At 40.4% G+C, this 26,938-nt stretch overlaps 1 protein-coding gene across 2 annotated transcripts in view; it reads right to left on the reverse strand.

Moving 5' to 3' along the window:
- Positions 1-12,603: 12,603 nt before the first annotated feature.
- The window catches only part of gsk3aa (glycogen synthase kinase 3 alpha a), a 33,498-nt gene continuing 19,163 nt past the window's right edge, over positions 12,604-26,938 (reverse strand). The window contains exons 10-11 of one of the 2 annotated variants that reach the window (XR_014031004.1): positions 19,613-22,401; positions 12,604-12,722 (exon numbers count right to left, since the gene is read on the reverse strand). Coding sequence is in view for 1 of the 2 variants with exons in the window: in XM_081377536.1 (XP_081233662.1) it covers positions 22,349-22,401 (53 nt within the window). In the remaining variant the exon portion in view is untranslated. Of the gene's footprint in view, positions 12,723-19,604; positions 22,402-26,938 lie in introns of those variants that run through there. The other variant, XM_081377536.1, reaches the window with a different exon arrangement.

Raw genomic sequence — 26,938 nt, forward strand, 5'->3', positions numbered from 1 at the left:
CAGCCTGGAGTAAGAGAGCCAGTGAAGGTCAAGCTCCTTTTTGAGTCACACAGCGATGACCACATATAGGTCAAAATGCGACCTTACAATTCAGCAAGCACCACCAGCCCTCCATCCCATTGCCAAGATGGTTGAGTCTTTATCCTGCTATGGCCTTTCTTTTCATGGCTGACCTTCATTGAATGCTCGGAAAACAGAAATAAAGGCTTTTAAATAAAAGATTCTGTTTCAAATGACAGCTATAAAGACTTAACACCGTGTCCTAACCAGACACGATACGATAGGATTCCAGCGACAAATAATTTGTCTGTCCACACTAGACGCGACGCGACTGCGAGAAGCGTAAAAATCAATCAAAACCCACAGCCAATCAGAACAGAGTGTGGGCGGAGTCTCGCGGCAACTGCACAGCACCAGAGAGTAATCTTGACGGCAATTGCAATAAAATGGACAAGTAACTGAGTTACTAAAACAATTATTGTCAAATAATACACTTGTTTGTTCACAGTTTGAACAGTTACAAAGTTGGGAGCACTAAATGATATTCAAAGTCACATTACACGCTATTAACATTAAATAAAGCACATAAACAGTAGGCTACCTGAGATTATCGTTGTTCCAGATAGATAGTTCTAAAAATAGAATCGTCGCGTGTCGCGGCTGGTTTGGACAAAAACTCTGACTAACATGGAAAAGATACCTTTTGTAGCATGTAGTTAGGACACAGTGTAACTCTTTCATTGCCATTAGCAATTTTTTTCTGTCAATTATGTATTCTTGGCTTCAGACGTCACGCTTACGGACCACTGGCTCAACGTCTGCGTCGGACGCGCTATAGAGAGCCTAAGTCCCTCCCCTTCCGGTCGACCACCATGGGACCTTAGTTCGGAAAAATATTGTATGGTAGTCAATGGCGAGAGACAAAAAATATTTTGATCTCGTTTGAATTGTGCCCTGATTTACACATATGATGTTTGTCAATTTAAAAGATGCATTTTAAAGTAAAGAAAGTCGCAGCTTGATGTAAAACTGCTGAGGTATAAGACTGTGAAAATACGTAATTTCAAAGACTACAAACCCAGAAGGCGCACATGCGACGTCATACCTTTTCTCTCAATGAATGAAGCTAACTTTACTGAAGCTAACGTCTGACATTTTTTCTATAGTCTTACGTTATAATCATAACGTTACGCCGTCATGACTGAGTGTTTTGAGCCAGAATACACACATACGAGCAACGGATCTTGTGACGTACATAATGGGAGACGAGAGATGTAGTTCATTGAGCGATTTTCACATAAAACTAAACGTTACTCTTCTGTTTTATGACAAACTGCGACTTTCTTGACTTTCATAATTACCTTTTAAATTGACAAACATCATATGTGTAATTCAGGACACAGTTCATACGGAATAAAAAGATAAGTTGTCTCTCGCCATTGACTTCCATACATATTTTTTCCGAAAGAAGGTCCCATGAGCCGGAAGTGGAGGGGCGGGACTTAGGCTCTCTATTAGCATCTTCTGAAAGAGTACAGAATCTCCGGATAAAAAATAAAAAAAACAGAATACGAGCGATAATAGCATTGCACGTTGTAGTCTTACATTGTAGTCAGTCAACATTTAAGTGTTGATTTTAAAGGTGCATTATGCAACTTTTCATGTTAAAAATACCCGTTTTTCTAACCCATACATGCTTAAACAATTGCCTGATGGGCTGAATGAGCCCTTCTCTGATCACTGCGATTACCTCTATAATCCTGTACAGTAAAATAAATAAGAGGGATTCGGGCCGAATTTGAGACTGGGCGTGACGTCATGCGCGTTCAGTTGCAGTGTTGCTGTTTCATTTGTTGCCAGAGGGGGGCATAGTTCTGCAAAAACTCAGAGACTTGCGCAATGCACCTTTAAGAAAAAGAAGGCATGAAGCTAGATTTGATATCTGAATATGTGAAGCAGATATATTGCATGTTCAGATATTCTGGTGGCCATGAAAATTGTGTGAAAAAATTATCAAAAATGCAGGCAGTGGCTGGCAACTTTTAAAAAAAAAATGCCAGCAGGGAAAGAGTTTAAAACAATTCAATAGTTTTGAATTGATCAGAAGACACAAACAGAACCAAGACTAAAATAACCATAAAAAACTATTTTGTATAAATACAATTTTAATAATTGTAAAAGGCCGTTCACACTAAGAACGATAACTGATAATCAGTTCTGATAATCATCATAATTATATGAAAATAGGGAAGTCCAAATCACAACTGAAATAACACAAAGGAACGATATTGTTGGAATCACTCTCAGAAAATTTTTTATGACCATGGATCACGTCGGAAGAGGGTCACTGGTGCAGCGTCGGTTGTGACACGAAAGTCCAATTTGGGAGTGTCAGTCTGCTGCAGAACCTGTAGGTGAACTCTGAGGCAGGTTGGATAGTTTGGCTCCTGGCCTTCCTCCATAGCTGCTTTGCCTCAGACTGCTGATTAAACGTCTCCTTGAAGTTGGAGAGAGCTTTCAGCAAAGCCTGTCTCCACTGAAGTCTGTCTTCGGCGGTAGTCGATTCCGAGGGCCTTGAGATCTCTTTTGCAAACGTCTTTGTACCTCAGGTGGGGTCTGCCTGTTGGTCGCGTTCCTTGTGACAGCTCGCCATACCGGAGATGTGCCTATCATCTATTCGGACAACATGACCCAGCAATCACATGCGTCACTGCTTGAGAAGGGTAAACCTGGAAGAGATCCCTGCTCTCTCAACGACTGTTCAGTTGAGGATCTTGTCCTGTCAGGTAATGCCCAGGATGTGACGGAGTTATTGCAAGTGGAAGGCGTTTACGCTCTAAAAAATAATTCTGTGGCTTAGTAAATATTTCAGTAATATTTAACTTTATTAACTTAATAAAATCTCTGAATATCGTTTACTTGATTGTTTGAGTTAAACATACCAAAATAATTGACTAAAAATCAAAGTTAATTTTATCTAAAATTTACAGATATATTTAAGTTTTTTTCACTAAGAGAATTTAGTATTTGACTAACCGATTATTTATTTATAATACGCTTCATGTATTTGTGAAATTTCTTGCAAAATATTTGAGAATGGAGAATTAAACTGATCTGTTTCAAGAAACAAAAATATTACTTAATTCAAATCAATATTATTAATATATTTAACACACTCTTAAAATTGAGTAAGTTTACTCAATTAAAACAATGCACCCCTCCTGTTTGAATTCTCTCCAGTCCAGAACAGTTCTCTTTTCTCAGCATCGCAGAATTGGTGCATTCTCTCTGTGAAATTCAGGTTTGTGTATGTTTTATGTGATCTATAAAATCATTACTGTGCTTTAAATCATTTTATTTAATGCAAAACAACATACAGAGGCGTAATGTGACACCTAAACAAGAGTTGCGCCTGTCTTTTCGCGTGATTGAAACGCCTTGCATAAAGCACACGACTTTATTCCTTTACAAAGGTTTGGAGGAAATGAAAAAAGTTAATATTACTTAAAATATTGGTTTTTAACTGTTTAAATGTTGAATTATTTCTACTGAATTTTATTTGTTAATGAACCAGATGCAATTATAAGATTTACTTATTTTTTTACTTGCATTTACTCAATTCATACAGTATATTTGATTGATTTCACAACTTTAAAATGTACAAAAAAACATTTTGTGTAAAAATGTTTCAACAAAAAAAATTGAGTAAATAATAGTTTGGAGTGTTCATATCCTGGGATATGGATAGATGTCGTGGACTAATGGTTAGAGAGTCAGACTGGTAACCCGAAAGTTGCGGGTTCTATTCTCAATACAAGCAGGAAATGACTGCGGTGCCCTTGAGCAATGCACCTAACCCCCAATCGCTCTCCGGGCGCTACAGCAAAATGGCTGCTTTTGGTGTGTATGTCACTACCTTGCAGTGTGTGTGTGTGTGTTCACTACTCACTGCTCATAATGCGTGTGCACTAACTTGGATGGGTTAAATGCAGAGGACAAATTCCTCTGCATGCTAGTGTGGGTTGCCACAGTTGTCCTTCACGTCACTTTCACTTGTCGAGTATGGAGGGTCTATGGACTTTGGTGTCCTCTGTCAGATTGGTCCATTGGTCTCTCTTCATCAATCTGGAGATAGTAATAATAGTAACTTGACAACATCCTTGACACCCAACAATGCTGCACCCTACACAAAAGTTTCTTAATAACAATAAGAAAGCAGGATAGAGATGATGTACAGCAGCAGCTAACAGGACGAGCGGGAGAGGCAGTGGAGCGGTTTCCAGGAGCCATCATGTGCTTTGGCAGTGGGTAGTGTGACGAGTGTTGCTGCGGGCCACAGGACGACTGGATGTGTTATGCTCCACTACATCTCTTCTTCATCTCTCCCTCTGCCACCGCTGCTGTGTGTTCATCGGTTTTGGATGAGCAGGACGAGGAGATCTGAGTTTATTAACACAATTCTGCCATAAGCAACCAAGGTGCAAATGTGGACAAAAGCAGCTCAGTGTAAATGTAAAGTTGATGTGACGAATACACAAAAGACAGATATAAGAAGTGAGAGAGAATCTTTATGAACATGTGCATGGAGCTGGAAAGAAGGGGCTCAGAAATAAACTTACACGTGATGCAACAGCAGCGATAAAATAATTGAGTTTGGCTCACCGGCGCGCACACACACACACACACACACAAGGAAATCAGATATAAACTTATAACACAGCATGTGTGCTGTATCCCACATGAATAAAAACAAATAAACAAAAATACATTCACAGGAAGTGAATCATCTCCTCAGCCTCCAGGTGAAGCTTTTTCAATCCACAGTTGAAGGAATATTTCACCCAAAAATGAACATTTTGTAGTCATTTATTCACTTTTCTTCTGTACCACACAAAAGGAGACATCAGTATCGAAGACTGTTTTCCATGCAATTACAATGAATAGTCACTGAAGCTTTTAGATCACAAAAGCACCTTAAAATTATTAGAAAAAAAAGTCACACTGACTGTACCTTTAAAATGTTATTCATTATTCTCTGACAATTTCTGTTCACTGTAATTGCATGAAAACAAGCATGAAATTCATCTTCAAAATGTTTACTTTTGTTAACACTGTAGAAATAAAATACACCATTTTCATTTGTGGGGGGAGCTGTCACTTTAAGGTTTATGACTCATTACTAAGACATCAGGCCAAACTATTTTTTAATTCTCTCTCTTTCAATCTCACCCTCAGACTAACATGCTCCTTCTGACCTTGACGTAAGAGGGAGTAGATGCTTGTAGCAAAGGAAAGATTGATCACAGACCGAACTAGAATGAACAATGGAGTATAGCTCCCCAAACCCATGCATCTTTTGTAGATATGTTAAAATTGCATTAGAGGCTCTTGAAATCCCTTAAGGCCGAGTGAACGAGAGCAAAGCGAGCATAGAAACATACCAACAGAGAGGACATCACTTAAATTTGCACTGTGCACAGCGTGTCAATAGTAATTTTCAGTGCACTATATGTAATGCTTGAAGCTAAAGTAAATAATTAAATCTTTTTGCAAACTCTTGCATCAGCACAACAAAGATGTGGTTTGTGCCATAGCAATTATTCTGCCACAGCCATCTTAGGAAAAGCTGCAAAAGGACTTTTATGGTCTAATTCAGCAGCTTTGACTAGGAAAAGAATGCGTCTGACTTGTTTAATAGCTAATCACAAGTTCATTACGGCTCTCTCATTTAATGTGACTAAAGAAATGGACTATAAACCAGTTAGGATTATTTCTCATCGAGCAGCCAGACCGATCCTCCGGCTTGCCATTATTTCATAGACACAGGCTCTATTACACCACTCATCTTTTTTCTTTTCTCTTATTGCCCTTCAAAACACATCCGCTAGAGGACACGGTGTCAGTGACACGTGCACACCCAGCGTCGGGCCGCAGTATTGCACTGGTGCAATCAGAAACCCCCTGCCATCAGAGTTAATGAGTCGTTTTGCTTGTGCTATTACTTCCGCTTGCACACCCTAATTTATGGGCGCTTGCCTGGCCTGTTGCAGTCTTGTCTGCATGGCCAGCCTGGTTCAGCTAGCCCTGCCAATGTTTATCTGCAGCGGCCAACTGAGTGTGTATGAGCGGAAGTTTGTGTGGGCGGCTGAAGGAGATGCATTGTGGGATGAGCAGCAAGTTTAAACTCGATTAGACCTCAAATCTGTCGCAGGTTATTAGTGCCGTGTAACTAGGCCAAAGGAGGTGTGAGTCACGCTGGTCGAGTGATAAACTGCATTTGTATACCGTGTTGGTTACCAAAAGGTTGCAGACCCTGCAAGCTACGAGCTATTAGAAATGTGGTCTTGAGCAAAACTCCTAAAGGGGGATTTCAACCAAAAATGGTCATATTATCAGTTTACTCAACCTTGTGTTGTTCCAAAACTGTTTGAGTTTCTTGCTTCCATGGAATGCAAAGGAGTTGATGGCTGTAAAAAAAAAAGATATATATATATAGCACAATTAAAATGGTCCATAAAACTCTTGCACAATTAATTTTATTTTAGAAAATGTTTATTTTAATACTTTTTAAAGCATGAAGAAAACAAGATGAACAATGTGAACGTGTGACTTTTGATATTTGACTACACTACTGTTCAAAAGTTTGGCGTCAGTAAGGTTTTTTTTATTAATACTTCTAGCAAGGAAAATTACAGTAAAGACAATACAATGTTACAAGAGATTTCTATTTCAAATAAATGCTGTTCTTTTGAACTTTCTATTCATCAAAGAATCCTGAAAAAAAAATGATCATGGTTTCCACAAAAATATTAAGCAGCACAACTGTTCAACATTGATAAGAAATGTTTCTTGAGTAGCAAATCATCATATTAGAATGATTTCTTAAGGATCAAGTAATGATGCTGAAAATTCAGCTTTGCATCACATAAATGACATCTAGAAATATATTAAAATATTAATTTGATCAAACAAATGCAACCTTGGTGAGCATAATAGACACTTTTAAAAGACACAGACCCAACATTTTTGAACGGCAGTGTACACTTAAAAGTAAATACTGCAATGCTTTTTTTTAAATCAAGTACATGATTTTTGTACATTGTTCACCACTGCGTATACTGCAAGCATCTGCTCAAATGACTGCATAAAGCAACTGTAATCATTAGCAATGGCATTATCATTAGTATAATTTATAATGTGACTGACACAAGACCATTATTGACTGACCTCCATACATGTGGAATGACACTCAAAGCCATCACTCTGTAAGCAATTCTGCCAACAAATGAGCTTTCTGCGGCCTGTGAATAAGGCTGCTGTCATATTGTTATGAAGTGACCTTAATTATAATCTCTTATTTCACTCCGTCATTAGTTAAATTACTGCTGCCATGGCAACTAAATGTTGAGTGGACACTTACTTATGGGCCAGTGTTGTTCCTTCTGTCCACTCCTGTATTTCCTCCACCCAGTCAGGCACAGATGCAAAGGATTGTGAAGTGTGCTTGTTGCATATGACAGTGATGGTCCCTATCTCAAATGGCAGGAAATGACTTCTAGCACAGCTCGTAGCGTTGCATGAAAACCTGTCTGCATGTTGACCTTGAAGCATGACCAGATGAAGAGATGGCTGTAGGCTGGAACAGATACTGTAAGGAAGCTTGAGGCAACACAGCGATGGAGGTCTTTACCTTTTCTGTGGTCTTTTTGTGGGACCCTGAAACATGGCTTCTGTTTGGACTTCTGACAGCCTCTCTTCTGAGGAGTTCTAATATACCTGGAAAATGAGCATTCCCATTCATCACATTCATAACAATTGCTCAGTTTGCCGCTGTACTCTGTTCCAGAAACAATTAGGCTATTGTGGGCTTTTTTTTTTTGCAAAGCCATAAATGTCATGTGACTAATCACTCTATATGTGGCTACCTGCCACAAGTCTATTTCACACCGTTAAAATAAGGCCCTGATGAAATATCTGTTAATATAACTTTGTTACTGATTTACAGTACCGTTCAGTACCGTTTTTTTTTTGTAACAAAAATTTATATTTTATTCAAAAAGGACACATTAAATTGATAATTTGAAATGTTGCAAAGATTTATATTTCAAATAAATCCTGTTCTTTGAAACTTTCTATTTATCAAAGAATCTTGAAAAAAATGCATCACAGTTTCAACAAATATATTAAGCAGCATAACTGTGTTCAGCATAACAGTAAACGTTTCTTGAGCATCAAATCAGCATATTAGAATGATTTCTGAAGAATAATGTGACACTGAAGACCAGAGTAATTTGTAATAATATTTCGCATACAACAGTATTACTGTATTTTTTTATCAAATAAATGCAGCCTTGGTGAGCATGAGAGATGTATTCCGTTGTATTTCTCAATACAGACCTACTTTTGAATGGTCATTAATAAAACATGCCTTTTGCCTGCATAATGGGGTAATTTTGGCATCTACCAGCAGGGACTAACTGCTGTTTTTCATGCCTGTAATCCTGGCATGATGTGAATACGGTTTTTAAACATCAATCATGTTCTGATTGGCTGTGATTGTGTCACAGTATTTTCTCTGCTCTCTCCTACATCCTGCAATGGCTTTGTGAAGAACTGCAGCATGCTTGCTCTGACAGGCTTGGACAGAAACAAACAGAGCCTGCACTCCAGACACTGGTAACGGATGAGAGGATGTTGGAGATAAGCCGTGTGCCCTGTTTACACCTGGGATTAAAATCCACCTCGAGTGATCTGATCACAAGCGGTCAGGCGAGACAGATTTCTGTTTACACCTGATAGTAACATGCATCTCCAGCGTACAGTTTTCAACTACCTCCAAATGTGGTTTCACATTTCAGCACGTTTCAGCGATCGCACCTGTCGTGCTGCCCACTTCTGATCAGATCACCCGAAACGGATCTTAATACTACAGTCAGAGCTATACCTGCAACAAACAAATCAAAGACTTAGACAAGAATCTTAAGAAATGAACATTGATGAGTCACTTGAGTTACTTGGGGAGAACAAGTATTTGACACACTGCCGATTTTGCAGGTTTTCGTACTTACAAAGCATGTAGAAGTCTGTCATTTTTATCATAGGTACTCTTCAACTGTGAGTGACGGAATCTAAAACAAAAATCCAGAAAAATCACATTGTATGATTTTGAAGTAATTAATTTGCATTTTATTGCATGACATAAGTATTTGATACAAACCTTCTCCAGATCCTTCAGGTTTCAGGGCTGTCGCTGGGCAATACGGACTTTCAGCTCCCTCCAAAGATTCTCTATTGGGTTCAGGTCTGGAGACTGGCTAGGCCACTCCAGGACCATGAGATGCTTCTTACAGAGCCACTCCTTAGTTTCCCTGGCTGTGTGTTTCGGGTCGTTGTCATGTTGGAAGACCCAGCCATGACCCGTCTTCAATGCTCTTACTGAGGGAAGGAGGTTGTTGGCCAAGATCTCGTGTTACATGGTCCCGGTCATCCTCTCCTTAATACGGTGCAGTCGTCCTGTCCCCTTTGCAGAAAAGCATGCCCAAAGAATGATGTTTCCACCTCCATGCATCCCATGCATATTTTGCACAAAGAGTTTGAACTACTACCGTCAAAGCGGAGGTATAGAGTTCCCAAATTTAATAAGATGAAGCTGAAACACTCTTTTGTGCATCAGGCAATCCTAGCGCTGAACAAACAAACCTAATCAGAGATCAAGAGTATTGGGATGGTGGGGTTGATGGATAAGTGTTGTATTGAATGTATAATCGTGTGGTTTGAGCGAATGTCAATGTTGAATGTATGTTAAATGTTGTGGTAAACATGGATACTGTCATGTAAGAAAAATTTCAGACTTCAGTCTGACAATAAAGTATTAAGTAAGTAAGTAAGTATGCTTCACAGTTGGGATGGTGTTCTTGGGGCTGTACTCATCCTTCTTCCTCCAAACACGGCGAGTGGAGTTTAGACCAAAAAGCTCTATTTTTGTCTCATCAGACCACATGAGCCTTCTCCCATTCCTCTTCTGGATCATCCAGATGGTCATTGGCAAACTTCAGACGGGCCTGGACATGCGCTGGCTTGAGCAGGGGGACCTTGCGTGCGCTGCAGGATTTTAATCCATGACGGCATAGTGTGTTACTAATGGTTTTCTTTGAGACTGTGGTCCCAGCTCTCTTCAGGTCATTGACCAGGTCATGCTGTGTAGTTCTGAGCTGATCCCTCACCTTCCTCATGATCATTGATGCCCCACGAGGTGAGATCTTGCATGGTGCCCCAGACCGAGGGAGATTGACCGCCATCTTGAACTTCTTCCATTTTCTAATAATTGCGCCAACAGTTGTTGCCTTCTCACCAAGCTGCTTGCCTATTGTCCTGTAGCCCATCCCAGCCTTGTGCAGGTCTACAATTTTATCCCTGATGTCCTTACACAGCTCTCTGGTCTTGGCCATTGTGGAGAGGTTGGAGTCTGTTTGATTGAGTGTGTGGACAGGTGTCTTTTATACAGGTAACAAGTTCAAACCAGTGCAGTTAATACAGGTAATGAGTGGAGAACAGGAGGGCTTCTTAAAGAAAAACGAACAGGTCTGTGAGAGCCGGAATTCTTACTGGTTGGTAGGTGATGTCATGCAATAAAATGCAAATTAATTATTTAAAAATCATACAATGTGATTTTCTGGATTTTTGTTTAAGATTCCGTCTCTCACAGTTGAAGAGTACCTATGATAAAATTACAGACCTCTACATGCTTTGTAAGTGGGAAAACCTGCAAAATCTGCAGTGTATCAAATACTTGTTCTCCCCACTGTATGAATAAAGGGGTCAAACTTTATTATAACATCTGAATAGTGACACGATTTTGTCTGTTTATAGCCAAAATATATGGCTGGTAAAAGCAGCTTTAATTTTCATTAATCAACTTAATTCAGTTTCTTTCCAAAAAAAAAAAAAAGTGGCAAATATGTGATTTGTGTCCACACCGTTCATTGGGAACTCCATTTAAAAATAAATAAATACATGCTAATAATCACTGGAAATTGCATTTTATGTTAAATTATGAGCATGCAGGCTAGCCCTTAATTAAAGGAAAATTCAGAAGGTTATTATGACAAGACAAAATGACAGCCCGAGTGTGTAAAGTGACGTGTAATCAGGGAATCGTAAGGAAAAATGCTCTTATTGCCCAGATCATGGCATAAGTGAAAAAAGAACCTTACCAGCAATGTCACAATTACTTCTAAATGAAGTAAAAGACTTTGCTATTCAATGCACATGAATATAAAGCAAGTTTGGTAAAACTAGCATGCTTGATATCCAGTTATTTTAAAGTACTCAAAGAAGCCAAGTTTGTTAGCCGTTAGCATTACCTGAAGAAGAACGAACCAACCTACAGTAAACACCTAAATGTGACTGTACCACAGTTCAATTTAAAGGACAAGTTCAGTATTTTACACTAGAAAAGAAAGAAAGAAACCTAAAATTCTCGGGACAGCAGCATGTGTCCAAATTTTAATCTTAACCATTCTATTTCATCAGAATTGATCTGTAAAAAGGACTTTAAGTGTAAAATACCGAACTTGTCCTTTAATATTCATTTCCGTCATTTATAAGACAACGCTTCCCCTCTATTGAAGGAAATTTCCGGTTTTCTGTGTTTTCAATGTTGTAGGATAGGGAACGCTATTACACATCTTTTGAAAGAGTACAGATCTCTGAATCAAAAACACAGACAAAAGAAGCAGAAACAAGTGATAGCATAAGCAAGCATATGTGATAACACAATCATCAACCTTATACAGCATATAAATCAAAACTGCCTAATGTTACCGAATGAAATGTCCAGGACGAGATATAGGACTGTGCAAGCTTTGGGGGTTCTGAATCCAATCTGGATGTAGTCTTTGGCAAAAACAAGTTTTTCTCAGCTTTTTGCTCAATATTGCTTTTTTATTAAACTTATCCACATTTATTCAAGTGTTGAAAAAAAAAATGCATGATGCTAGAATAAAAGGGGCTTTTTTTGTTTAAAAGCAGAGGCTCTGTTCTTTCTTTTGATATATTGCATGTTCAGATATTCATATTCATAAAACAACAACAAAAACTCTGGTGGGGAAATGTGACAACTTTAGTTCATATTTTGTTTTGTCATATCCATTAATTTGACTAAAATGCCATATAATCTAAGTCAATGAAAATATAATTTAATTAATAAAAAATGAAATTTAATTGGCATGCAAAAAACATGTCCATTTGTTTGTCGCTGACAACCATTTTTGTTCCTATTTGACATTAATATTGCATACAGCTAATGAACAATTACTTTGCTGTGAAAATTACTTTGACAATAATTCTTGTAAATTATGTAAATATTTGATGTAAATGTAAATAATAATGTTATTTATTAAATTGCTTTGACCACTCTTTTGCAAATGCAATAAGCTTCTTGAGCCCGTGCATTACAATGGCTAAGATACTTTAGGCTTAACAATAATTCATAACTATAAAAACACGTTAATGCAGCTTCTCATGTCTTAGTTGTTATTTGAAATCCTACTTTAAAATCACTATTGTCAGAAGTATTGCAGTGGCTGAGCAGATGTTGTAGAGCCCTATTCGATGCTGTGTAACAGGAGTTACAGGTGAACTTCCTCCAGGGATCCAAACAGCTGTCGAAAGGGTGAGGAACATGAACAGGGAGGAATTAGCTACAATACATCCCAACAGACCTGGAAAAAAACAGAAACGCAAACAATAAACCAAGTACAGTGAACATGAAAGTAATGTGGGAGAGAGATAATGAGAATGAATCAGAACAACAGACACATCCACATAACAGGATTGGTTTTATGAGTGCTAAATACCCGCTATCATGCCGTGCACACGTTCAGAGGATGAATGGCGGCTTAGTGACACGATCCAAACCTGCGGCGTGTCTGCGCACCCTTTGGAGTCTAGAGGTGTGAAAGGCCCTCCTGCGAATTACATTGCCTTTCTTATTGGATTGTGTGTATTGACAGACATTGCAGACAGATGGCCATTTCGCAACGCTCTGGCATTGGACGTCGCTAGCCACCCCCGCAAGCATATGTACAGAAAAGACAATGACACGCAAAATGAAAATAAAAACAAAGAAATATGTGTGTTCTTCTGTCAGTCTCGCTTTGTGAATCCATTCGTATTGAATGAACAGATCAAGTTAAGCCGATGATATCGTCCCGTACCATCGACCGTCGCGCAGAAAACACCAGCTTAAAATGAAAGGCCTCATGGTCACCGATACAGGTGTAATTTCCGCAGTCAATGTGAATGAAATTAATGAACGATGTACAAAAGACAAACATCCCCAAGGGTATGAGAGATCTTAGATATGAGGGCTTTTGTTGATGTTTTTCCACTGTAATCCACAGCTCCGCATTCGAATCCCATATCAGTGAAACATATATGACCCTGGACCACAAAACCAGTCACATGGGGCAATTTTTTTATCTAGAGTTTAGGGAGGGCTTTGGCCAGTAAACAACCACCTAAACCAACCAGAACTTCTTAGTAATACCCAGAATTCACATAAGCATCCATAATTTACCTTAGTAAAACTTAATATAAAACTGTAGCCCTGGTGTTCTAGTAATGAAAATAAATGCAGTTACTATGGATTTTTGGCAGAAAGTGTAGTTACCATGGCACTTTTTCTTTCTTTTTTCATAATGCTTGATAAACCCCAAAGGTTGGTTGTTGCTTGGTAAACAAAATCATCAGACAGAAGAGCACAAGACTGTGACTTATTATCACAAGGCTTACAAAAGCTTGTACTCCAACTACGCTTTTTTAACACTATTTTAAGCTTTGTGTATGCATAAGACCAGTGGTTCTCAACCAGGGGTGTGTTTCCTGTACAACAATGTAACTCACTGAATTACTACCATAGTATGATTAATTGTAGAAGAAACTAACCAACTAGTCACGACTGTTTTTCCAAAACCATAGTAACATGAGCCGCTTTCCGACCGGAGGAACCTTTTCACAGTTCCTAGAACTATTGGCTAAAGTACCCGGATGTCGGCGTGTTCGCACCGCAGGAACTAGGAACAATTTTAGTTCTAGGAACTAATTTAGGTCCTACTTCAGAGTAGCGTCTAAACCAGCACTATAGGAACTACCCGTGACGTTAGTGTACGCTGATTGGCCGAACGCACGCGGAACACCAGCACCCGCCATTTTTAAAACAGCTATAATGTAAACACAGAGATTTTAGCCTAAATATTTACTCCATAAACTAACTATACAAACATGGAAAACAGTGATAGATGGGTCTCTAAACCTTTATGCTGAAGAGAAAATCCAACGCAACTTTAAGGGGACCAAGTCAAACATGATTGTTTATCTGCCCAGCTAGCAACACTGGACATCAACCACACGGCATAACGTTAGGCTAATAACCTTTTTTTCATATACTGTCTACTTTCTATAACAGTTCTATCTAATAACATATTAAACAGTACTGTGTTAGACAGATCGCTAACTAATAAACACAGAGGATGCCAGCATTGTTTGCTCTGGCGTTCTCAGCACCGCCAAAATAAAGGTCTGTCGCGCCGTCAAAATAAAAGTCGCCGTGCTTGCGTCACTCCCTTACCCCTCCTACCAGCTCCTATGGCCACTTGGCCAGTGCGAACGCAAACAGCAAAACTGAGTTTGGGGGAGAGTAGTTCTTAGAACTGTTTAGAAGTGGACAGTTCCTAGAACTAAGTTCCTGTAACTACTTGGTCGGAAAGCGGCTCATGGTCACACCTCTGTCGTTTGAACCACATTGGTTCAACAATGTAGGAGTGTCGTTAAATGACGTCACGCGCAGGTAGAGGAGTAATAACTTCTGCTAATTAATCTATTGGAGATTCTGCTGTAACAAACATGGAACCCATGGCTTCTGTTCCATGGAGCCGTTGAATTTTGTTTTAGACAACTTTGGAGTTTAAAAGGTTGAGAACCACTGTATTAGATGATTCAACAGGTACAACAAAATGATCATGATCATTCAGGTCTTTTCTGGTGCATCTGAAATCCTGCTGACAGTATTTGTTTTCACAAGAACCTAGTCATAAGAGAGAAGCAAATTAAAACACTTACAAGATGAACATTCATCATAGAAAGCATAATTTCTGACTGAAGAATTTTGATATATCGCCATTATATCTGTCATTTACAGCCTATAATTGTGTTGTCTCAAACATCAAACTGACATTTTTCTCTGCAATGTCTTTATAATTTGCCTGATTTCCTCTAAACGAATATACTGTTATAAACAACATTATCTTCAAGATGTATTCATGCTATTCTTTTTCAAAGAAATGTTTGAAAGATATTCTCTGATGCGTACATTAACAAATGCATATGCATTTCTCTGTCTGGAGTTCAGTGGTTTGAGAATAAAATACTGATGGGCGAGAGCTACAAGATCAGCAACAATAAATTCATTCATCAAGAACAGATTGTCGAGGTGTGATCTGGGGTCACGATCAGAGCGTTACTCTGAATGAAAATGTGCAGAATTTAAAAATGACATACAACCACGCATGGCATTTTTATTAGGAAGAACCAAGAGTCCACGTGAACTACACCAATAATGACTTAGCGAGGTGAGGGTGGTTAACTCATTCAACTCTGAACTCATTAATCAATGATTATGTATTTTTTGTAGTTTAAGCAGCAGCCTTCTCAAACACTAAGGAGTGCTAATGTTAGATGAGACCAATTTGCATACTACTAGAAAGTATGAAGAGTACATACTGCACTGATTTTGTACGTTTGGATGAAGGAAGCCAGTTATAGCCCAAAAAGGAAGTGCAGAATAATCCACCTGAATATGATATGCCATCCAAGCACCTTTGACCTTTTCAAATGTACTACAATTTGGGACAGACTAGATAAAAACCTGTATATTATGAAAGATGAACCTAACCTTTCGCATGTCATCTTCTAAATGCATCTAAAAAAAAAAAAAAAAACGCATTGGTGAATCGCGAGCAGCCTAAAATCGACGAGTTCGTCTGAATATCTGCACTGTTTTCTTGAGGTTTGATGTGCAACTTTTACAAAATGTTATAAACTGTATTGTTTACTTTACATTTTCTGTCCTGTCATTTCAGCCCATTCTCATCCCAAGGCATCATATACTGACGCTTTTTACATTTCGTCTACATCGAACGCACTTGGCACCCTTTAGCGTCAACATGAGACGCAGATAGATATGGGCTAGAAGGCGCCTCCTAGCGGTCTAACCCTAACCCAGACCTAAACCTACCCATAACCGAACAAAGCTCTGTGCGTGTCATATTGACGCTAAAGGGTGCCATGTGCGTTCGATGTAGACAAAATGTCAAAAGCGTCAGTATATGACGCCCTAGGATGAGAATGCGTTGGTCATTTCTATAATATAATTTAAGGGGTAAGAGGTGTGGTAATGAAGCTGAAATTGTGGTCGCTGTAGATGAGGAGAGCAATTTAAAGATGTCATTTCGGTCCAGTTTTCTGCTTTATAGCCTTTCCTGCATTTCGGCAATCCACACAAAACATTTCGCTTAATTTAAGTCTCACTCTTCTTACATGTGTCAATTTATTGATAGCTTTGCAAGTACAAATAGGCATAGTGATATGACAGAGATGGTACATTTTACCATCTATTCAGTGCATATGGCTTTTGCTCATATTTGAAATCTCTATTAAAATACAGAAAAGGCCAATGGAAGGGCAATGATAACAGACCGTAGAACAGACTGACTTGAAGTGATTTTGCTAAACAACAGCAATTGGTGTCAGCGGCAATGGTGACTGATAGGGCTGTGCTGAAGTTAATTTATTTACACCGTTGTTAATCTCATTAGTGTGTTTCTTTCCTTAGAGGTCTTTCATTAGGCTGCTGAAAGTTAATTAATGACTCACTCCCACACGGCTTGCAAAAGCCATTTTCTTACTTCTCTAAATAACAATTACAAAGGATCTCCTTTATTATGAATGAATGCTCTCACAAAACACTTTCCACCTCCACTTTCAACAAATGGCTCCTAATGCACCTTTAACAGGGTTGCTAACTCTGCACAAATTCAGCATTACAGAATTTCTTCAATCAAGGATTAGGAATTTGAAACCTTTTTGCAAATGTTCAATTCCATCAAAGCTAAAATATAAGATTTTTTTCCTAGACACCTGACTATTTTTCTTTCAAAAGGCTCAGAATATTTTAAGTGGGAGGAAAAGTCATGCATTAGCATTGAACTTGGATTCAGTGCCAAAAGGAAACACGTTTCTAAGCTTTATAAATAGTCTCAGTTAAAAACACTATGGCCTGGTTTCATAGACAGGGCTTAGATTAAACCAGGAGAAGGCCTTAGTTAAATTAGGGACAGTTTTAAAGGGTAAGCAGGGAGTCAGATTGACAGGAGATCATAATCCGCCATTCACCATTTTTGTCCAACAAAGCAGTCAGGAAAGTTAGTAGATTAATGTCGGTGGATTTGACTATTTGAGAACATGGTATGGCGTGAGAGCGGCCATAGCAACAGTAACTAAAGGGGGCGGGTCTTTGCGAACTGTCGTTCCAGACCCGCAAGACTTTCATTCATCTTCGGAACCCAAATGAAGATCTTTGTGATGAAATCTGAGCGATTTCTGTCCCTCCTCTGACAGCTATGCAACTACAACTTCTTTGACGCTTCAAAATGTTCATAAAGAGATTGTAAAACTAATCCACATGAATTGATCGGTTTAGTCCAAATTCTCTGAAGAGACACGATTGCTTTTTGTGAAGAACAGATTGATTTTATTCACATGTAAACATTTATCAACACATCAGTTGCAGAAGCTCAAGCATGTTCGCTTGACGTGCAAGAACCAATGAGGTTCATTCTCGTGATACTCAGCATGTTTTCCGAGAAGGTGCATATCACACTAGATGGTTTTGCAGACACAAGGAATACTCACTGAACACTTAATACAATTCCCTGGATGTCAACATCTCTGCTCCGCACAAGCAATACACAAGTTATGCGAAGTATCAGATAAATCATGGGGTGACTCAAAGTGCATCAGTACCAGCAGTAATGAGCTGACGGCTATGCACCGACCCATGAACACGGACAGAAAAGCCGATACTAATGTGAAAATGGGCTGTTTTCCCCAGGAAGGTGAAACTTTCCCTGGGTTTCTATTTAATTAAACTGACACCACCGAGACAAGCACCAGCGAGTCTATCTTTCTGAACAGATTACATAGAATTATTGGCAATTAATGCGCAGGTTGTTTCCAGGCAACAATCTCTTAAGGCTCTCACCCATCAGACAGTGATAATCTGAAAAGGCCAAAGGTGGGTGAAATTATTAACATAATCAGCGTCTCATGGTAATGCATGCCGTGAGGCCAAGGTTTGATGGGTTCAGCGGCACATGATGGGTTCGGACTCACAAGGTTCCTCAAAAATCATTTCCATTAACAGAATTTAGAAGCATGTTTATTGCCCGTCATTTTGTATATTTGTGCGATGATGCCCTCTGGTGCACACTTGTTTTTATTGCTCATTCACAACACTGGGGTTTTCAAAATGTAGTCTGAAAATAATTGAGGCTTGAAGGTAAAACACCAAGCAAAACAACTATTTTTAAACTCTTTGTACTGTAAACAGGTGATGGCATTGCTTTGTCAATGTTGGACTCTTTAGATGACTAAAGATTATTGCATTTGGTGGCATCGTGAAAGGGATAGTTCAATGAGAAATTCTGCTACAAAGAACAGATGATTTAAAAAACAACAACAATAAAAATACAACTCAAACTATTTAAATTCTTCTGAAGCCAATGCCATATGATAGCTTGGTGTGCGGAAAACACTAATTTATGATTTGCTTCTTGATAGTTTGAACATGCAAAATTAAACTTGTGGCAATGAAGGTTATAATTTGTTTTTGTCTTACAAAAAGCATTCTTGTGACATTAAAACAAAACATAGCGAACAATAGTATGTAGTACGTTTAAGGCATCTTTTGTTTTGAGTTTTAATCTTGTATTGTCTGAGAATGCCTTCAAATATTTATAGGAACAAGGACCTATCTAGGATGTAAGAGTGCAGCAGGTATGACGTCAAAACCTGGAAGTCTAATTCACCAGTGGTTCCCTCGAGATTTTCCTATGGGGTTTTTCAATTTATGAGTAAGATAAGGCCTGTGGTAAACATAACTTGACGATACTTGAACGTTTTGTTAAACAAAGTAAACTGCACAGCCCCAATCTGTCTTATCTAGTTACTTATTAGAAACAACAGCTTCAAAATGTGCATTTTCGATATGAGCGTGTAATTTACATTGTAGAGCAAAACGTTCAAGTATGGTCAAGTTGTTTACCAGAGACCTTATGTTATTTATAAATTGAAAAAAAAAAAAAAAACATTATAAAAAAAAAAAACCCATATGAAAATCTTGAAGGAACCAGCGCCGAATTAGTCTTCTGGGTTTTTGATGTCATCCTTGTAGCACTTTATGGCCTCACCTGCCTGTAACAATATACAACAAGCTGGTACAAACTGAACAAGGATTCAAAAAGGTTGTGCCATAACATGATAACACTGTACTCACAGTTTTTTCTTTTATTCCATAGAGCATATCCCTTCACTCCAGGTCCCTTCCAGACTGCCTGTCCTGTATAAGAGGTTGCTTTGGACAAGGAAACATCTGCTAAATACCAAATAACTTTTATAAAAACAAATATAGAATTACAAATATTGTACTAAACACACAGACATCATATTCACAGCATAATACACATTAAGCGGGGTTTAGAGTTTCAAGACCACTATTAAGCTTCTGTTTTGCATTTTTCTATTTTAACACAAATGGTTTCCGTTACTATTATCTTTTTTTTTTATATTCATCATGAACCCAAACTTATATTTAAACCTTCAAAACAAACAGATTTTAATTCACAAAGGTTCAGTGTGGACTCACACTTTTGATCCTACCATATATTCATTCAAATAGATGGTCATTTAAAGTAATGTTAAACAGGTAAGGCATGTTACAATTCAGCACACACACACACCAGCACTGCCTCTAAAATCTCAGTTTCATCACTTTATTAAATGAGTTCAATTTATTCTTACAAGCTCTCCATTCGTCTCTCTTTGTCTCAGGATACGATTCCCCTGGGCCAAAACGTTGAGGCAGAAAGTTCCAACAATTAACAAAAAAGGGTAATAACAGGCTAACGTTTGTACGGTAGGCTTAAGGCAGAGACAAGGGGGAGGGCAGGATTACGGGAGCAATGAAGGGGAAGAGACTTCGCTGGCTGGTCTCAATTCATTTAACAAGCCTTAAAGGGGAGGAAAATAAACTTCAAAGCCAAATACACATTTGAATATAAAAAAAAAAATAAAAAATCACATTTTTCTAAGAGCACACATACATGTTGCTGTGGGCTTGATTCACAGGTGTCAGATTAAAGAATAAACACATTCCATTGTCTTTGAGGCTTCAAGCCAGATTGGCAAAACCGCCACAAAGAGCCGCAGTATTTTAAGCAATTGATTCGCTTCAGAGAGCATCCTTTTCATGAAAAACAGAATGTATGAGCATGACTTCCATTGCACCTTTGCAAAAATGTGCTCAAATCGCCAAGTCGAGAACAAAGCATGACCCTGTTGGACATGCACCTCAAGTTTTACTCCATTTCCCTCCCAAACTAAGTGCTGAGCTTATAAACTGACATACAGTACGCTGATAAGAGTTAGTATTTCACAGAAAAGTGAAACTTTCAGCCCCAACATTGCAGTGCAAAACAATAAATACTGTAAATGACAAACAAAATGAACGATGACATCTTCAAAGCTAAGGGAAGACATCCCAAGAGAGATGAAGGGAGAGAAAGACATCAATGAAAACACAAAAATGGTACAGTGTTAATATTTACATCCTGCACAGGGCTTAAAAACCAAAGTATATTTACATAAAGATGGGTGGAGCAAACCTGGTCAAAGCACACCCTCTGAACAAAAAAACAAAAAAAAAACAGGACAGGAGAATAGCATGAACATCCCAGAAAGTTGGAAGATGGGCCATTGAGGGCCTCAGAACAGGGTTTATTGAGAAGCTAACATATGCGTTCTCAAGAAAAGAAAAGATATCGGTCATTTTGTGGATCAATACGATTGACAGACCATTTAACGTTACGATTCTAAACTCATGTGGAGATTTCACAAACATTTTATAGAACTGTTCTACCACAAAGGCCTTTAAATATAAGAGTAGCTTAACTGATCAGAACAACTGCGTTGACTGAAATGCTAAAACAGAAAGGAAACGTTCTGAAACACTGAATTATGATGCATGGTTCAGTCTCCAGGCCTGATGTCATTCGTAATCTCACAAGCATAAATTAAAAAGCCTAGACCCGGAGCATCATTAAAAGTTAATGATAATGCCCAGGAATATAAAGTCACTTCAGTACAATAATATTAATATGCTATTGTCTTGCATACGTCTTTCAATCATTCTTTCCCTTCTTTATGGTCAACAATAACGTTTAACAGTTTCCCAACTATCTCTTTGTTCCACAAGGAAAAGATGCTTTCTCAAAAGTCCCTCCAATTCGACATTTGAAAACCATAAATACATTTACTGGAAGGTAAAAGCAAGATATTAAAATAACTGTATAAAACCACAACATTTAGTCCCGCCTCTTTTGCTTGACATTTACAACAAGATACGTAATTTACCGTGACTGCTTGTTCCCTGCTAAATGTATTATACCTCAGATAGGGAGATTGAGAGGGATGAGTGAGCGTTACTCCTCAACAAATCAAGGTAAAACATCCACTGTAAATGTTAATTTAAATAAATTAAGATAAAAATTAGACAGAGGACCTGCCCCTAGCCACTGAACCAATCGCATTTGACCTCCAAAGCACGAGTGGTGTTGCGTTATGGATGCGTGTGAGATTTGCTACGTGCCTACGCAGCCGTTCTGGGCTCGATATTGACTACCTCTATTATATGAAGCAAATATTAGCAGTATAACTCTGTTTGTTGTTGTTTGTTGCATGTACATGGCAGTGTGTCGGTGTGTGTGTACAGTACGGTTCTCAGTAGACAGTCAGCAAACATCAGGCTTTCCAGACTGCCGTGCAGTCACTGGTAATTCTGAAACGCGTGACACCTGAATCAGTCTGTGAATGTGTGAATTAGAGCTATAGGGAGGAGAAGCCGTCTATGAGGTAAAGAGGGTGTAAGACTGTGTATGTGTTTGTCAGAGGGAGAGATGTGCACTGTGGTGGCTCAGATGCTGTGGTGTGTAAGCTTGTTTTTCGAGTCACAGCCTCAGGTGCTGTTGGTCAGAGTAGATCCAGGCTGTACAGAACCTTCAGAGCCATCTGACAGAGAAGAGAGAGGACAAAACAAAAAGAGGACTTTGAAAAATAACATTTGTCATTGTGATCGGCATACACAAGACTTCACACAAGGCAAAATACATCCAAGTACCTTTCAAAAGCTTGGGGTCAGTAACTTTATATTCAGCAAAGAATCCCGGGTTTCCACAAAAATTAATTCTAATTAATATAGAATATATATTGAAAAGTTTTGGGGTTGTAAGTAAGTAAATAAATATATATATATGCCCTGCTGTTGCGGATTCTTAACTTTTAATAAAATAAATAATGATTTTATAACGATTAGTTGTCATGTCATTTTTTTATTTTCATGATTTTTTAACGTTATTAGGGCAGTTAATACAATTAAATAATTCAATATTTAAATATACTCGCTTCCAAGGCTTCCGACGCTTTTCACCGTTGTGTACGACGTCCGCTGGGGGCGTATTGCGTATTACGGAGCTGATTTCAACTGCCAGTGTGAAGGCGGCGTCAAACATTGCGATTTCAGCAAGATGGTAAAACGATGCGCCTATGGCACCTGCAAGTCTGACACCAGGTACCGATTAGGTTACTGACGTAACCCAGGTTCTCTGATAACATGAAGTGAGGTATCTCACTATGGGAACGCCTCTGGGCGTGACCGATCGCGGAAGCACCAATTACACAACGTCTGCCAACCGTGGCAGACCAATCGCTGCAGCGATTAGGGAGTCCTACCTCCCTGTATATAAACCGCAGCTACCTGCCGTTTCGTCATTCTCCGCATATCTCTTCTCCGTGCGAAAAGGCAAGGAGGGCAATGTTGTGAGATACCTCACTTCATGTTATCAGAGAACCTGGGTTACGTCAGTAACCTAATCGTTCTCTTTCTAACATTCGTTCGGTATCTCACTATGGGATATAGACAACTCCCGTATTGCCGATATGCTGACGAAGCAGACTGAAGACGAGAGGGTAAAAGTGCAGTTATACCAGTAACTCAGCATCACTGACCCAGACGAGAAACAGAATGATCTGAGAAAATCCGTTCTTAGAGAACCATCCTATACCACCTGACTACTCACTCCCAGAACTGAGTGTGCCAGAGAGGGTTCTGTTACATCCAGTCTATAGAAACGAATAAATGTGTGCGGAGAGGACCAGCTGGCTGCCGCGCAAATTTCTTGAATCGAAATACCTTTAAATAGAGCCCAGGACGTAGACATTCCTCGAGTAGAATGCGCTCGTAGACCTTCTGGGGGCTCTAAATTCATGCTATTGTAACATAACACGATAGCCTCTACCACCCAGTGGGAAAGACGTTGACGGGAGATAGGTTTTCCCTTGTAAGCGTCAGCCCACGAGACGAACAGCTGATTGCTCTTACGCAATGTGCGGGTTCTCTGTACATACATATACAGCGTACGAACCGGACATAAACAGTTTAGCCTCTCCTCCTCTGTAGATGAAAAAGGAGGTGGGTGAAAAGCCAACAAGTCCACAGGTTTTATCCTATCCGCGTGATCGTAGACCTTAGGCACGAACGCCGGGTTAGTTCTAAAAAGTACTCTTAGACCACCCGGAGCGAACTCCATACATGAGGGGTGAACTGATAAAGCATGCAGCTCACTCACCCTCTTTGCTGTTGTCAGAGCGAGTAGTAGAGCCGTCTTTAAAGCGAGCAGTTTTAAGTCCATCTTATCAATGGGCTCGAAAGGGGGTTTTGAGAGCGCGTTCAGGACCACGGACAAATCCCATAGTGGGACCATTGGCTTAGATACTGGGTGCAATCTGCGTGCACCTCTCATGAATCTACAGACCAGGGGGTGTTGACCCATAGTGCCTGAATCAAAACCCACATGACATGCCGAGATAGCGGACAGATAAACCTTAACCGTGGAAAAAGCCCTGCCTTTATCCAGGAGGTCCTGAAGGAAACACAGCACGTCCGAAACAGAACACAGGAAAGAAACAATGTTCTTCTCTGCGCACCATTCCTCGAAAACTCCCCATTTGAGATTATATAAAGAACGCGTCGAGGCAGCCCTCGCGTTCTGAATCGTCTCAATAACCCTCGGAGGTAATCCGGCTGTGCTCAGATTCACCCTCTCACGGGCCAGGCCCAGAGAGCTAGTTTCTGAGGGGAGGGATGGAAAATTTCCCCCCGTGCTTGTGAGAGAAGATCCCTGCGCACTGGTAACGGCCATGGCCGGTCGTAGAGCAGTTGCGCAATCTCCGCCACCCACAGTCTCCCCGGCCAGTAAGGCGCGATCAGAATCATCACATGTCTGCGTTCCCGAACCCTCCGTAATGTCGGCTCGATCAAGCTCAACGGCGGGAACGCGTACAGCAACACATCTGGCCACTCGTGGGCTAGCGCATCCACACCCAATGGTGCATCGTCGCCGGCCAGGGAGAAGAACAGGGGACAGTGTGCGTCTTCGCGCGATGCGTAGAGATCTACGGCAGCCTGGCCGAATATCTCCCATAACCTGAGGACCACCTGGGGGTGGAGTCTCCACTCCCCGTACAGAGGATTCCCCCTGGATAGTAGATCCGCTCCTCTGTTCATTATTCCCGGGACATGCGTCGCGCGTAATGAGAGGAGAGACCTGCTGCTCCACGTTATTAGTTTCTCCGCTAACCTGTGAAGCATGTGAGAACGAACCCCTCCCTGCCGATTTATGTAGGCAATCACCGTTGTATTGTCTGTCCTGACCAATACGTGATGACTCTTGAGAAAATGCACAAAATGTCTCAGAGCTAGAAACACTGTCAATAGCTCTAGAAAATTGATGTGCCTCTCTCTCAGTACCGGAGACCAAACTCCTCTCACTGTTCTGCCCTCGAACACTGCGCCCCAGCCTGTGAGAGATGCATCCGTCGTCACCACTTTTCTCAGTATAATAGGACCTAGAGGGCATCCTGTCCTGAGAAAAGAAGGGACTCTCCAATAACGGAGAGCGCTCGCGCATTCTGGTGAGACCCGCACTCTGCGGTTGAGGCGGCTCTTGGGGCGAATGCCTTGTGACGCTGTCCAGTTCTGAAAATCTCTCATTCGCAGTAGTCCCAGGGGAACCACTGATACAGATGAGGCCATCAGACCTAGTAGCCGAAGACACATCCTGAACGAGACTGATCTCCCTATTTGAAAAAGGGAGAGGCAGCTGTGAATCGTCTTGATGCGATCCTCTGATAGGAAAGCTCGGAACGTCACAGAATCCAGCCTGAGACCCAAGTAGACTATTTCTCGAGATGGAGAAAGACAACTCTTCGTCTGGTTTATCTTGAAACCTAATCTCTCCAGATGCGTCACAAGTGTGTGTGTGTGTCGCTCTCTGCCTGCCGTTGGCACGGCGCGCAGATGAGAAGATCGTCTAGATATGCTGAAACTCTGAGCCCTAATCTCCTTAATGGAGTCAGGGCCCCTTCCACACACTTGCTGAATACTCGGGGGGCTAAAGCCAGGCCAAACGGATTTCTCGTAAACTCGTATGCTGTGCCCTGATAGGCGAACCTCAGATATTTCCTGTGCGCAGGAAAAATATCTATGTGAAAATATGCGTCCTGGAGATCCACCGAGGTGAACCAGTCTCCTTGCCGAATATTTTGGCACAGCGTTTTGACAGACAGCATTTTGAATTTGTATTTTCTGAGGTGTCTGATGAGAACCCTTAAATCCAGAATGGGACGGAGACCCCCCCCCTCTTTTGGGAATCACAAAATAACGGGAGTAGAAACCCTTCTGGCTCTCTGCCGTTGGAATCACTCTTATCACTCCTTTTCTCATTAAAGAGGCTATTTCCTCCTCTAAAACCAGAGCTGCTTCCCCTTTGGCCACTGAGATTACCACTCCATTGAACAGAGGAGGTTTTACAGCGAATTGAAGCCTGTATCCCCTCTCTATAGTGGTCTGTACCCAGGGATGAACTGCGCATGCGCACCAGTTCACTGCCTGAGCAGCGAGTGGGCCTTTCCCGTCTCTGTTCACTAGAGGTGCCGCAGCACACTCTAGCGGCAACGGGGGGGAATACCGCTCCAGTAAAGGAGTTATAGTGGTATTCATTTGTGATAGTTTTTGTGATTTTTTGTGATCTTTTTCTCTTTTTATCCCACTCTGCGCCCTCGGTCCTTGACCTGGATGCGTCAAAGAAAACTTTATTTTTGATGGGATGCTTGTGAACGTTAGACCTTCTCCCCCCATAACAGACCTCGAAGGTGGAGGGGGAGAAAAACTCTTGGGGGGCACTGGTAGAGAACTGGCCACATTCCCGCACATGCTGAACTCTGAACTGTCCACACGAACACATTTTATCCTTGCATTCCTTCTCCTTTTCCCCGCGGGAGGGAGAGAGGAATCGCTCTGAAGGGATGGGACAGATAAACCCTGGGTGCTGTCTCCCAACCCTTCCTGTCGCCGAACTGGCATATCAGGTAGACCGCCTCTTCTTATTCCCCTGAGGGGCAGCCGGTCGGTGTTTCGCGGCTGCGGCTGCGAACGACTGTTTTGGCCGAACGAAACCGGGCTTTGACTGCGGAGCCGCGTTGCCCTGCT

This window comes from Scardinius erythrophthalmus, assembly GCF_964197995.2.
Source record: "Scardinius erythrophthalmus genome assembly, chromosome: 10".
Classification (NCBI taxonomy): Eukaryota; Metazoa; Chordata; class Actinopteri; order Cypriniformes; family Leuciscidae; genus Scardinius; species Scardinius erythrophthalmus.